The 15,912-nt window shown below is 32.1% G+C and overlaps 1 protein-coding gene across 1 annotated transcript in view; it reads left to right on the forward strand.

Moving 5' to 3' along the window:
- Positions 1–15,912, forward strand: part of LOC149158192 (mitogen-activated protein kinase mpkC-like) — a 298,794-nt gene that overhangs the window by 166,255 nt on the left and 116,627 nt on the right. Inside the window, exons 5-6 of the mRNA XM_089433910.1 lie at positions 1,449–1,559; positions 1,729–1,813. Of these exons, the coding sequence (XP_089290036.1) occupies positions 1,449–1,559; positions 1,729–1,813 (196 nt within the window). The remainder of the gene's footprint in view (positions 1–1,448; positions 1,560–1,728; positions 1,814–15,912) is intronic.

Below are 15,912 nucleotides of genomic sequence, written 5' to 3' on the forward strand. Positions count from 1 at the left end.
TATTTCTTGTAATGAATTCAGGTTTGTTTTCCTCTTAAAACATGTATATTCCTCATATGGAGTATAAAAATATTTCATATATATATATATATATATATATAAACATTTTTTCTTGATTGGATCAATCATATATTTATATATATGTATAGTAGGGTTTGAATATAAACTTCCACTTCATATTGTTTATTTAAAAAAAATGATTATGTCTAGAGGTGTTTTATAATTCAATATAGAGGATATGTTGTCACATTATATTATGTTATGTAACATTACATTAAAAAATAATAAAGAAATATTTACGTTAAAAATATATAAAAATAAAATGAAATACAAGCTAGTGGATGTAATCATGGTTATGTTAAATGCACTAAGGGGAGGGTCAATCAATAGCTTTTTCTTTCATCGCTCCCTCTCCGACATGACACCTAGTGTTTTCTTAGACATCACCATTCCCCACATTGCCTCTGCATTGTCTGTTTTTTCTATTTATGAGGAAGCTCTGTAAATCCTACTATGCTCATCCTATTGTGGTCAATCTAATCAACCATTTTTTTTTCTATTGCACAAGTTTATTCGTCTTACTATCAATGTGTTGCATAATCTCTATGGAAAATAATTGAAGATTGGCTGGTGCCTTCTATTGATGTGACTATCACATTTAATTCAAAAAGTGTGTCTATATGTCTCACTTGAAATACTTTTATAGATAATAGTGGGAATATGCCTAGAGTGATGTACATACAACTCTCGCCTGAAATTATTTTCATAGGTCATAATAAGGTCATAAATTGTCTGAGATTCTTTCCCTAGGTCATAATAAGATCACAAAGTTTTTGTGCCTTTTAGTGATGTATAGTACGGATATCTATTTGCAAAATCAAGTTGAACCTACCATATACATCAATGAAAAGAGATATTATTATGAAGTAGGTCAAAAGCCTATAACATATAACTATTAAACTCTCCATATATCAACTAGTTAGATACTTATGAAAACTTTTGATCTTCATGGATTTTTATTTTTTTTAATGTAAATAATTTTAAAATAAGATTGTAATGTATATTTATATGTTTTAAACCAGCCTAAATTCATCTTTATTCCAGATTTATCATATGTTAAGAGGGTGTAAATTTTACACTCTAGAAAAAATTTACACCCCATAAAATTTTATTCCTCTCAATGCATAGATTTATAATTAAAATAAATCTAAATAAATATTTAAATAACTCTTATTAAATTTCAAATACATTATTTAATAAATTTAATTATATAAATATAATTTATAATTTAAATAATTATTAATAATATTAAATTTATAACTAAATAATTAAATTCATTAATATTTATTATTATATAAATTATATTGAAATTTTAATTATTTTAATAAATTTTAAATAAAATTTATTATAATTTTACTAATCCGTTATTTTATATGATATGTATGCAGAGGCTCCTTGTATAATTATATGGACAATTTGACTCATAGTGATGTCAAAATTCTTATGCAACAGCTCCTTGAAGGAATTGAATATCTACATTCAGCCGGTGTATGGCATCGGTGAGTATATGCATTTAACAACATTTTGATATTTGGCTGATAATTACACTCTGTTTTTGAAATATGAAAATTAATGTATATATATGTATGATTAATACTTACAATTAAAATATTATTTTTAAAATCAAATATTAATTCAAAATTTAAAGCGTCTGTATTCTTCTTTCAGAGACATAAAATCCGACAATGTCTTAATAGTTTCACCAATGGTGATCAAAATTTGTGACTTCAACCTTTCACGTTCAGCTGGAGAGGTAAATATATATCACATGGTTAAGGTTGGAATAAATACAAATAATTCTATATACTTGTTCCATTGAATATACAGTAAAATTATTTTATATTATATATATATTTGTTTAATTATATAGTTTGCATATTACAGAATTTCATTATTTTTTAGTTGCTTTGCAATCTCTGTAATTTTTATATATTGTAATGTGTTTATGTATAGAAACCTTAAATTTTTAAGTTTCCAAAGAAACTTTGAATTATTTAATAGTGCAAGCAATTATTTAAGTAAAGGGGAATTTAATAACCAAAATCTTAGAAACACGATCTTACAGCTTTTTCTATTTTATAATCTTCTTTCTAGTTGTCTAGTTTTTGCGGAGAGATGGAAAATCATCAAGATTACTCCAAACTTCATGAATGATATGATTGAGATAAAGAGGAAATCTAGACATATTTATAAATATTGTTATGTCATGTAAAATTCTATATTCATTTTGGTAAATATAAAATGAATTTAATTATTTTAATTACCTTTTTATTTATGGAAAGAATTACAACCATGGATATTGAATCTTTCAATTCATTTTAATTATCAATTTAGTCATCATGCAAATTTATGAGGTATTGTGCACTTTATAACCAGATGCGGCTAATTATGTAAACTTATGAGGTATTGTGCACTATATAATGAGATGCGGCTAATCATGTAAATTTATGAAGTGTTGTGTAGCAAGATGCTGCTACAACCTTGTGAATGACTAACTCTACAAAATATAGCCAAATTATGGCACTTTCGTTGATAGATTATTATGAAACATAAAGATAGAAATTTTCCTTCTTAATATAAAAGTTGAATCACCAATAGTAAGAGAGATGAATGATAAATTAAAAAGGAGAATAGTTATCCTATAGTTTATGCCATTATTTATTCTTGAAAAGGAGTCTTATTTAAACATTCCAATCAATACCTTGATTGATGCAAGTTTGTCATTAAATTGAGCATGTTAAATACTTTGATTGATGCAAGTTTGCCATTAAATTGAGCAGTGTGTATTATGGGATTGATTTCCCTTCTAGATAATATGAACTACCTAAATCCACAAGAACTAGAAACACTTCAAGGCAATTAAGGTTTTCATCAAGTGCTAGCATCCTTCGAAGATGGTGAAGAGTTTTCAATAGCAATCAAGTTGGTCAAGATTCATAAACAAGGGAGATTACCCTAGTCTTGGGATGAGTTAGTGATTATATATTATGATGATACATTATTGGTTAGCATCCTACAACGGCAATAGATTAGAGGGCTATCAAATCCCTACCTTTGGAAATCACATTAGTATTGATAGATAGCATATGCAAAAGACATTAAAAAGTAGTAACGATCGAGCTTATCACATTCATATCTGGCTCTTATGCAACATATGCATAAATGGATAAGCACATGTCATTATGTATTTCTTCATCATTAAAAGCATGAATATTTTACATGGGTCTTTTGGCTTAGGTACAAACACAACATACGATGGGCCATTAAATAGATACTTTTAGGGGGAATCATTTCATCCTAGATGAAGGTTTCGCACACCCCTATGACACAAAAAAGACTCCTTAAAAAGAAATCTCTCCCATTATCACTCTTCCTACTTTGAATTCTACTCCTCTTACTCCTAGTGTGTTGTTTTTCTAAAATCATTAGTGGTTGCATCTTTGTTTTGATATTTTGTTTTTATCTTAATCTTAGTCCACCCTTTTTCTCTCTTATTCTTCATTAACCTCTCTTATATAATGCTAGAAGGGAATGAGGTGGTGTATTAATGGATACTTGAATCTTATCTCTATCCAACATGAGCTTCATCCTTTTAAGAGTTTCAATATACAATTATGCTTTGAAGAAGGAAACACTAAAGTCAGATAGAGAGTGAGGCTCTATCTTCCATAGGGTAAGTGGTAGTTCCTCCCATCAATTTCACTAGAGTTTTATCTCCTTACTATTTTATCTCTTTAACACGAATTCATAGTGGATAATTACCTCCTTTTGATTATCCCCAAGTATTTGAATTAAATACGAATTAAAAGTGAACTTCACAATTTCTAAGAGCCTCTCTAGTCTTGGTGGATTCAATGCTTACTCAAAAGGTGCCACTATAATCTTCACTCTTATATTTTGTGCCTTGATAACCATTTCTTTATTTTCAACCCAATAGAAATTTCTTCTTAGTTGGGCATCCCCCATATAAGGATTGTGGGACCATCTGTATGGTTGAGGCATAAGAAAGTTGTGGAGGTAGAATTCACATACTTGATTTTTTTCTCCTTCATTTCACTATCAATATGCTTCTATGAAATATTTTTGAGTGTTCAATTAACAATGGAGGCATTTGGAAATTTGAGCCATTTGGGACCTAAGACATTGATCTTTGAGGAGAAATGTGCAAGTTTTTTTTTAAGCTATGTAAGAGAACATGTCCTTTGCAACCTTGATAGTCTTGTGAAAAATTGATTCCAACATATTAATATTCTCCACTCTATTTCCAACCTCTCTCTTTTTCCTTTCCAATACTAAATCTCAATTTCTCATTTCATTTTAATATAACTATTTCATATCGTCCAAGTAATTATCCTAAGGATTTGGAAATTTTCGTGCAAATATACAATTCGTACTTAATATTATGATTGAGAACTCCTTGCAGTTGTGATTTCTAGTTCCTTTCTATCCTTTTTAATTATTTTCCATTTTAGGGTCTCTTCCCTAGCTTTATATAGTTGATCAATATGGTATTTGATATAATTCTCATTCTTATTAGTGTGACACATGTTATGTGAGTCTTCAATATTTAGTGTTAGGCTAGAAGGGATTTTTTTTTAACATCTCTGGTAGGGGTTTGTTGGATAGTGTTTAATTTCCTAACCACTTGGGATATGGTCCTAGCCCTTATGGCTTGGCGTTTTTTGCCCCTTAAATTATGGGCCACCTTTAGTTATTTTGAGGGGATTGTTCCCAGGTATCCACATTTACACTAATACACTAAGGTAATAGCGATATCATTTTCTTCATCTTCTATTTAACATGCAACTTTTTTTTCTTATGCGTTCTTTTTTTACTCAATTTTTCTTGCATCTAATTTATTTTTCTTTCTAGAGATTTTTATAGGAGTTTTTTATTGTGTCTAACAAATTTAAAAATTCATCCCTACTCATGGTTAAAAACCAATCCCAAGGACTTTGGCATGTTTTCCTTTCAAAGGAATTAAACATAATTAATTTCATTAGCCCATGGTTGGCTAAAGCACCTATTTTTCCTTTCTACGCCTTTGAATGCATATCCTCCAAACATTGCAACAAGTAGTACAAGACACTCAAGTTCTTTTCTAAATTATAATAATAGAATTTCCTTAATTGATGTAATAGACTAAATTGAAAGGCATATACCATGTTATTCCTCTTGAGAAATGTAACTAGTATCAGTCTTCATAATTGTATTTGAGTCATGATGTAATGTATTTGTCAAAAGAAAGAAAATAAAAACTATTATAAAAGAAAAATTACTTATAAGCATGGGTTTCATGCTTTATTTATTTTTATTCTAGGTTAAAGAACCCATTGAGTGCTTCTATGGTTTGTGTCATGTGTCATTGTCCTTGTCATTTTGTAATAGACCCTTCTTGGGATTCTTATGTCAAGAAATAAAATTTGTTTTTATATAATTGGTCATGTAAACCCTCCTCCACCATGTCGGTTGACCCCTTATTAAGTCGGCCTCATTGAGGGAGCTACAACATCTATAAATATAAGTGTTACTTGGCATATTTGAGTATCCATTCAACAAGTTTCTATCTGAAGTTGCAAGAGGATAAAAGAAGTGTGAAATACCTAAAAAGAGAAGGAGAATCATCATGAAGAGGAAGGAGAAACATGTCAAGAAAAAATGAATTCAAATTTCTCTATTTTGTCACACATGTGAAGAATATAAGGCTACAGAAGGGACAAAGTTGCAAATCTGTAGTAGGGCTGAAAATCTGAAGCAGGAGGGCCGAAATGTGACTTTGATGCAAGATTGAAGAAATTTGATGTAAGTTGACTTTTGGAATTTGGCTAATCATCCTGGGAGCCTGACATGTGGATTGGAGGAGGTATTTGTCTTGGTCAAAAGGTCTTGGTTGTCATGTTTGATTTGGTTCTAAAGAAGATAGTATAATTTTGGGTTTTCCTCTAGAAAGGGGTTTTACCCTAGCAGAGAGCCTACATCATATGTCCTTTATCTTCATGATTATGTTTTAGTTGTTCTCGATGATAAGAAGATAAAACAAGACATAAAGAAATTGAAGAATAGTTAGAAGAAGATAAATAAATATCACAAGTAATTATGAAGATAAGGAAATATTTTTTCCTTTATGAATTTCTAACATGGTATCAGAGCTAAGATAAAGAAGAAGGAAACGGTAGCTTGAATATCAATAGCTCTCATTATCTTAAGGAAGAACTTTCATTATTTGAATTTCGAAGATATATTGAAGGATTTCGTCTACACTAGGAGGAGGAAGTCGTAAGCTACTTGCAAGGAGAAAAACTACATCTAGTAAGGGTGACATTGACAAATATATCTATGGAATCATCAATGAAATTTGAAAACAAACTTCAAGGAGCCTCTAACTTTAGAGCATGGAAAACATGGAACTCATACTTGCAAAGAACAAGGTATTGGATTTAGTTCAAGGAAAAGTCAAGGAACCTACAAATGATGCTAGAAAGGAAAAGTATGGAGAAAATGACATTATTTCCATCAACCTAAATGTGGATGGAGTTAAAGACAACTTGATTCCCTACATATCGACACTAGATTCTTCAATAAAAATGTATGAAGCTCTCCCCAAGTTATTTACAATCAAGAATATAAGTGGCAAGTTTGAAGAATGAACTTTGAACAGTCAAAATGGCAAAAGATGATGCAATATCTTCCTATTTTGTAAGAATTTATTGTATTAAATATGAACTACAAGTAATTGATGAAATAGTCTTTGAAAAATAACTTGTGATTGCTTCCCTTCTAGGACTACCAAAGTCTTGGATTTCCTTTGCAGGTGGAATCAGTAGTTGGAAGAATTCTCCATCCTTCAAAGAAATTTGGTCTACCTGTATACAAGAAGAAGCTTGTCTCTCCTTGGTAGAAGTTAAGCAAGAAAATGAAGAAAATGCCTCAAATTCCTACTTCTCATGTCAGGAAGAAAGGAGGGAATAAGAAGTTTAAGGGGGCAAATAAAAATCATTGTAAGATTGATCTCTCTAAAATAGAATGCTATCATTGTCACAAGATGGGACATTATAAGAACAAATGCCTCGATAATCCTAGGAATAAGAAGAGAGAAAGGGACCAAGCTACAACTGCTACCAATGATAATTATGAACTCAAACTTATTCTATTAAGTCTCATATATCCTTTACTTATAGTATAGGTTATTGTTTTAGTTCTTGTAGAATTTATCTTATGTTTGAGTATAGGATCAATCATTTTCTTTCTTTCTAGGGTTTATAGATTTAATATGTTTAGTTAAAAAATTAAAGTTGTTTTGATGAGTTTAAAGGCATCCCCCAAAAGACTAGATTGATGAAAGATTAAGAGGGAGATTCTCATATTTTCACAAAAATATAAGTATCTTGTTCTTTATTTTCTTTTCAAGGTTGATTTCCTCTATATATAGCTTCATTTTTGTGTCTTTATCATCTTTTATTTTGTGTTTTCCTTGGAATGAAATTTTGTAGGTATACTCTAAAGAATACTTGCAATAAGGATTATAAGAGGGAGAATTTAAAGGAAAGAATTTAATCATGAAAGTAGCCTTGTTATAGGGGAAACCCTACAAGGTTTTTGAAAGAAAAAACTCAAGGTATGTATAATGATTTGTAGTAGGTATTCATCATATAAGAAGGTATGATCATTTTGAAAATTTATTTATATTACTAACGCTCTCATGTCTAGGGTTTTGAATCATAAAATATTCTTATATTGTTAGAGAGATTAATCTCTAGATTAAATCAACCCTTAGCATACTATCAATCTTTAGTTCACTTTGATAAAAACCTAACCTTTAGGGTTCACTATAAAAACTCTAGCCTTTTAGGATTTTTTCATAATATCTAGTACATACGATGAAACCCTAGTTTTTAGGGTTTGATGAATTAGTGTTTATGACCAAACCCTTTTAATAGTTAATGTAAAATCCTAGGAATGAAACCCTAGGTGTATATGTTTATAATATGATTGAAACCCTAACTTGGTCTAGTTGTTGTATATCTAATATTAAAGTCTTGATGATTATATTTAGGGTTTATGAAAAACCCTAGTAGATATTGATATAAGAAACCCTATACGTAAAATGCTTTCTCTATGATTGAAATCAATTGTTGATATCTAAAGTTTAGTTTTGGAATCTAGAGTTTGTGAAAAAACCATAGAAAATATTGTTGTGAAAGTCTAAGGCATGAAAAGTGTGACCCTTGTAGATTGTAAACCTAACTAAGTTTAGGTTTTGAATATATAAAAGTTTGATTTCTTGTCCAAAATATTTGATAACCCCAGAAGCTCCCATTGTGATGAAGGGCTAATTCGATAAAGTTAGCTTCATGTTCTTGTATATTTGTGCTTGGTTGCACTTGTTATTGAATATTTGTAGGTACATAGACTTCAAGATGTTAAAAATTCTTACCTACCTCATACTTGATGATGACTTGATAGTGATGATGAGAATGATAAAATGAAGGAGATGTAAGAATCTTGATGGAATTAAAGTTTTACATCAATGATTAATAACATTCCCTTGTTATTATATGAAGATAAATGATGACATTATGGAAAGTCTAAGTTCTCTGAAGATATGATGATGTGAAAGAAAGAGCATAAAGTTGTTGATGGACTTGTCCCCTAATTGAGAAGAAGTTTGGATAAAGGAAAGTGAATCTTCTCCATAGTTGATAACATGTTGTGAAAGCCATGAGGATAATTGAGATCAGAGAATGGCTAAAGCACTACCGATGATTTTTTGTGATGGATGTAGTTGGAAACAAGCTTGGATGTTTTGAGAAAAGTGTTGAGGCTGAATTTAGGTGTTGATGAAGAAGATTGAAAAGATAAGCTTCCGTAAATATTTTTTTGGATATTATGATGACCTAAGCAACATTATAATGGTTGAGGACCCCAAAGATTGTGTTATCATATCGATAATAATAACCAATATATTGAAATTCATTAGGGTTGTGTGGCTACAATAAAATGAACAAGTAGTTGATTTGTTGATCCCCCCTGAAAAGTTTGTGTAATTGGATATCTCTATTTTGGTTGAAGGGAGAGGTGAGTACCATAAAACTACCCGTATAATGTACTTGGGAGGACATCTTGTCCTAGTAAGTATTGAGATCTTATGTTGTGATGTTTGGATCCTGGTGTGGGAGGATATCTTGGTTTTGTGGAGATCTGGTTTAGTGTTGGTACATAGATCCTTGTGAGGGTTGGTGTTAGGGCATGGAGGCCGAGATGGTATCTATATGATACTAGGGTTATAGCCTAATGGTAGCTATAGAATCAGTTGCCTTGATGACACAATCCCTATTTGGAGGATACCTTGGCAGTTAGGGTATCCTTAGCATTGCGTATGTTGTTGTACTCTTCTTGGAACATTTCAAATTGAGGTCAACCATGTACCGATTGAACAATTTTGAATACCTCCCTAGTTAAGAGGGAGTGTTGAGAAATGTAACTAGTATCAATCCTTATAATTGTATTTGAGTCGTGATGTAATGTATTTGTCAAAAGAAAGAAAATAAAAACTATTATAAAAGAAAAATGACTTATAATCATGGGTTTCATGCTTTATTTATTTTTATTCTAGGTCAAAGCACTCATTGAGTGCTTTTAGGGTTTGTGTGATGTGTCATTGTCCTTATCATTTTGTAATAGGCCCTTCTTGGGATTTTTTTTGTCAAGAAAATAAAATATTTTTATGTAATAGGTCATGTAAACCCTCCTCCACCAAGTAGGCCTCATTAAGGGAACTACAACCTCTATAAATATAAGTGCTACTCGACCTATTTGAGTATCCATTCAACATGTTTCAATCTGAAGTTGCAAGAGGAGAAAAGAAGTGAAAATTACCTAAAATAGAAGGAAAATCATAACAAAGAGGAAGGAGACACTTGTAAAGCAAAAATGAAGCACGACCAAAATTCTCTATTTTCTGTCACGTGTGTGAAGAATTTGAATTTTCAAAAGGGCCAAAGTTGCAGGTCACAGTAAGGTCGAAAATCTAAAGCAGGAGGGTCAAAATCTGAGTTTGATGGATGATTGAAGTAGTTTGACTTAAGTCGACTTTTGGAATTTGGCTAATCATTTTGGGAGGCTGACTTGGTGGATTGGAGGAGTTCTTTGTCTTGGTCAAAAGGTGTTGGTTGTATCATTTGATTTGGTTCTAAAGAAGAGAAGAGATTTTTTGGGTTTCTCCCTGGCAGAGAGCCTAGATCCTATGTCCTTGATCTTCATGTTTATGTTTTGGTAGTTCCTTGATGATAATAAGATAAAACAAGACATAAATAAATTAAAGAAGAGCTAAAAGAAGATAAATAAATATGACAAGTAATTATCAAGATAAGGAAATATTTCTTCCTTTATGATTTTCTAACAATTCCTACCCTCACATGGGAATGTATTTACTCTTTTCATGGTTTTTATTTGTTTTCTGTCCATTTTTCGCTTATTTTGGCATTTTTTACTCCATTTATTTTTTGTCCATAGTAATATAATACTAGTTGAGGAATAAGGGTTTTAATATATAACTAAAGTTAACCTATAATGGTTTTGTATGTTAGGGAATCTTATATCTTGTATTTTAAATGTTGAAATTAATACAATGATAAAGTTAGAGTTGTGATTCTAACGTTTGTTGGTTTTCCTTGTCAAGGACTTTTGGGGTAAATTATGGTGTTTGTTTTTTGCATGATCATATATTTGCTATGATATATTTCTCTATATGTATGTGTTCACTAGAGACGTTTAAAACTCAAATATATGCCATGAATTATAGATCTACTACATCCTAGGTCGATGGTAGGTTTTCGCTCTTAACACAAATTTTTATTTCTTCCATTTCGCACAAGATCCGAGGAAGCATTTATTTGGGTATAAGACTAGTATATTTCCCTCTTTGTCCAATGGAAACACGCTAGGAATTCCTATTAATATCACCAATATTTGTTCATTCCATTTCGCACAAGATCCAAGGAAGCATTTATTTGGGTATAAGACTAGTATATTTCCCTCTTTGTCCAATGGAAACACACCAAGAATTCCTTTTAATATCACCAATTTTTGTTCATTAGATTGAATCTACAAAGCATTGGCTATGGAAGAATACTCTTATTTATCTAGATTATGGAAATGTTGTGCAAATTCTAAGTTGTTAGCATTATCACTGAACCATTTAAGTTTGTTGAAGTATTCCAACCAATTAGATTTGTGGAACATTATAACCACTTTTGGGGTTGGAATATTGTTTAAATGTGCATGTAGCCTCTTTTATGTTGAATTTATGCTCCATTCTTAGCAATTGATTAGACCCTTATGCCAGTGATAATATTCTTCTATTTGGATTTTACCTAATATTACTAATCCACTAATGCTATAACTAAATAAGCTTATTTTAGAATGGCTTATTTTTTATTCGAATCTATCATTTTACTCATTAAAGGAATAGAAAAACAAACAAACGTATTTTTTCTAAGTAACATTCTTATTCATATTCTATTTGGATTTTACCTAATACTGCTATTCCACTAATGCTATAACTAAATAACCTTATTTTAGAATGGCTTATTTTTTATTCGAATCTATCATTTTACTCATTAAAGGAAGAAAAAAACAAACAAACATATTTTTTCCAAGTAACATTCTTATTCATATTTAATTAGTCAATTAATATAGACTCTTTCCTAAAAAACCTCTCACACTAGACCACTAAACTTTGTCCCTACCTCTAGCATTGGGATTTCCTTAGTCTCTACTTTCTTATTAAAACTCCTTGTGGGTCTTAAAAAGTTTAGGATTCCTTTTAGAAAAATTGGATATTTTCTTGGCTTAGTGTCCTTTTAGAATTCAAAAATTCTTAAAGAATTTAGACTACTACTCCTTAGCTCAAGGTTAGACTTATATTCGTCAAAAACTCAAGCTTATCTTCCTTGGCTTGGGGTTTTCTTCAAAATTTTGCTTATATTTTTCCTTTATAATGGTCCATATCCAATATGATATTGTGATACTTCAAATTATAGTTTGGTTGATGGTGTTAGTTGCCTCATGCCATGAGTATAGCTTTGTCTTGATGTGATCCCCAATTTTTTCTCTAGCGACTGAAGTTATCTAAAGCTACCTTCTGCTATTTAATTTATTTCATCATAGAACAAATTTCTTTCCCATTTTGATATAAAATTTTAATTTCCATGTTTAAAAGCATATGATTTAAGGTTATTGGTAGAGATAAGTTGGCGTGGTATATAGGTAGAGGTTGGGCTATAGATAGAGGTTAAGTGACACAGTGTGTACCTATAATTCATATTTTATTAAAATTTAGTATATGTGACTTACCTTTTCCTTTGAAATATTTGAATTGAAGAAGAAATTAGTAATGTATCTTCATGAGAGATTAGTTTATTTTTTCTCTGGTAGCTTGAAATTCATACTCTATTTCTTTTGGTTCTGTTAGCCTTGGTATATGTTACCGCTCAAACTAGCAAGGGTCCTAGGAGGGGTCCCTATAGAGAAATTACTAGGTCAAGTGGAAACAATGGAGAAATAGCACATTGCCACCTCGTCCAAATCTCCCTACTCTTTATGGAATTTCACCAACGGGAGGAGTATAGATATGAGAAGAATCACTAGGAAAGGTAGATCAATGAGAGGATGTAAAGTAATTCCAAAGGCGTATTCACAAGAGAGGCTCAGATGACAAGCTTACTTTCTTTAGAAGTAAGTCATATGGATCTCTAAGAAGGGCTAAGAGGATATCTTGATTTAGGGTTTAGATTTATTTCTTGATATGAGATGACCTATACCAAAGAGTCCTAGAAAGATAGGGTTTCTAAGCAATCCTTATGAAATTGGATTGACAAGGTTGTGGGACCACAAAGAATCCCTAGTGGGCCCAAACAAGTTCAAGGTTTTGGGATTGAACCAAAAACGGACCCCTAACTTGATTCTAATTGGGTTTTAGGTTATTTTGAGGTCCATTTACCTCTCCCAAGCCTATAAAAGCTACCCAACACCCTCACATTTTCTCACAGCTATATCTCATTGCATTTGTGTGAGAATTTGTGAGGAGTTTATGAAAGTTGTGGAGTTTGTTTTTGGAGTAGCAATGAGGAACCTTGGGAAATAATTGGAGCAAAAGTGAGGAGCTTCTTAGGCAACCTTTGGAGCAACATTGAGGATTTGGTTTGTTGGAGCAACATTGAGGAGGTGGTTTGTGCTTAGAGGTATTTTTTTTCACTTCTAAAATCTGTTTTTGCTTTTTCCTTGTGCAAACATGGAAATTGAAAAGAGTATTTTTTGTAAAAGAAATGAACATTGAAGTAATGTTTATTTTTTTGTTTTCATTTTCAGATTTTTTCCTTTCATTTCCAAGTCCAAATATTAGAAAATGGCTCCTAGAGTGAAATGTGTTGCTTGGGCATATGCTGAAATGATTGATTACATAGCTAAATGGTGGTATGATTCTGATATCCCCTTCAATGCTTCTCGTTCACCATATTATGAACCTATTTTTGATGCCATATTTGCTACTAGAAAGGGCTTCAAAGGCCCTACTATGCATGATTTAAGGGGATCTCTTTTGCAAAAAGAATTTTCCTCCATTGATGAATATTTGAAAGATTTCAAAAGCTCATGGGCAAAAACAGGATGTACCATCATGTCAGATGGATGGGCTGATCAAAGGAACGATACCATCATAAACTTTTTGATGCATCTGATAGGGTGAAAGATGCACACTTGTTGTTTCAACTTTTGGATGAGATTGTTGACAAGGTGGGGGTGGCTAATGTTATTCAAATCATCACAAATAATGCCTCTGATTATGTTATTGCTGGTAAAATTTTAGAGGAAAAACACAAAACCATATTTTGGACCCCCATGTGATGCACATTGCATAGACCTCATGCTTGAGGATATTGGAAAAATAGATTTGGTCAGGAACATTGTAGAGCATGCCAAAAGAATAACAACATATATCTATAATCACTCATGGATTTTGAGCCTGATGAGGAAACACACAAGGGGCAGGGATATTATTAGGCTTGCCATCACTAGATTTGCAACTCATTTTTTGACATTGCAATCTATGCTTTCCCAACATAGAAACTTGCAAAGGGTGATCTCCAGTGATGAATGGAATGAATGCCAATGGTCTCGCAAACAGGATGGCAAAGATGTGAAAAAGAAAGTTAATGAAGAAATATTTTGGAAAATGCCAGCAGAGATTGTGAAGGTTGTTGAGCCACTGGTTAAGGTGTTTCGGTTGATGGATGGGGAAAGACTGGCTATGGGATTCATTTATGAGGCTACGGATCAAGAAAAGGAGAAAATAAAGGAAGTATACAAGGATAGAGTGGCTAAGTATGGGCCCATTTGGGAAATCATTGATGAAAGATGGAACAATCAGCTCCATCACCCTATACATGTAGCTAGGTTTTTTCTGAACCCAAGGTATCATTATAAAGCTCTAGAGGCAGAAGCTTTGATTGTGGAGGTTAGAGATGGATTTATTGACTACATTGACCACATGGTCCCTAAGAAGAGTGATCTACCGGAGATACACTGACAAATCACTTGTTTCAACAGAGCCATAGGTACCCTTGGCAATAACCTATCAAGGATTGCAAGGGAAGCAGATGAGCCAGGTAAACAAACAATTTCAATTTTCAAATTATTATTTTGTTAAATTGTTTATAGTTTTAAATTTGGATATAATTTTTTGATCTAACTCATTACACAACTATGTTTTTTGTAGCACAATGGTGGGAGGCATTTGGTAGCCATTTTCCTCAATTACATAAGTTTGCAATCTATATTTTGAGTCAAACTTGCAGTGCCACTGGGTGTAAGCGCAATTGGTCTGTCTTTGAGAGGATTCACCCAAAGAAGAGAAACCATGTGGAACAAATACAACCTCCAACTCAGATGCAACCAATTGTTGAAAAAAATACCTGATACAGATCCCATTGTGTTGGAATATATTGATCTAGCATCAGATTGGGTAGTGTAGAGTCATCCAGCAGAGTTTGATTCTGACGAGCATATTGGTATTGATTTGGATTTATAGACAGAGGCATTAGCTGAAGTTGTTGCTGAACATAATGTTCAATTGAATGCAAATCCACTTGTACCAGGCCCACCCCCAAGTCCTCCAGTTTCAGGCACTTCCTCTACTCAGCCACGATGGAAGTGCATATCTCATCTATCTTAGCGTGCATCTATTGCGCCTACTAGTGCTTCTACTTCTACAGTTGCAATTGCAGATGGTGATGAGGAGGACGAGCCATGGGTTTCCCTGTTTGACTCTGATTTTTGAGCCAGATGATGTTGGCTTCTCTAGCAATAGCTAGTAGTTCTGGTGACTAGTGATGTTTTACAATTTAATTTTGTTGTATAGGCCATTTAGAGCCTCCTTGGTTATGTGTTTTTGTTTTGATCTCTATATCATGTATGTATTGGACAGGTTACTGTGTGCCATTTTGATATAATGGATATATTCATGAGCCTACTTTGATCATATGTTGTCTTGTCTCTATATTCTAATGCTTTGTGTTTGGAAACATGAATGAAAATATTTAAAATTATATTTTTTTATAAAAAATAAATATTTAATGTATTTTTTACAACGACCAAATCATTGAAATCAAACCGGCCGAGTTGATACCGAGTCAGAGTCGGGGTCGAGCCGACCCTCGGCTGATTCTGAACCCGAGGCAAAGTTTTAAAACATTGGCTTATTTCCAACAAAGGAGTTCCCCTGCAACTTCATATGGTCTTAGCAACAATTAGGTTACTTAAGGACATTTATACTTCTTTATGCTACAAGTTGATGAC

The sequence above is a fragment of the Pinus tabuliformis genome, chromosome 5_2 (genome assembly GCF_031772625.1).
Source record: "Pinus tabuliformis cultivar Carrire ecotype Pingquan chromosome 5_2, CPIR1, whole genome shotgun sequence".
In the NCBI taxonomy this organism is placed as follows: domain Eukaryota; kingdom Viridiplantae; phylum Streptophyta; class Pinopsida; order Pinales; family Pinaceae; genus Pinus; species Pinus tabuliformis.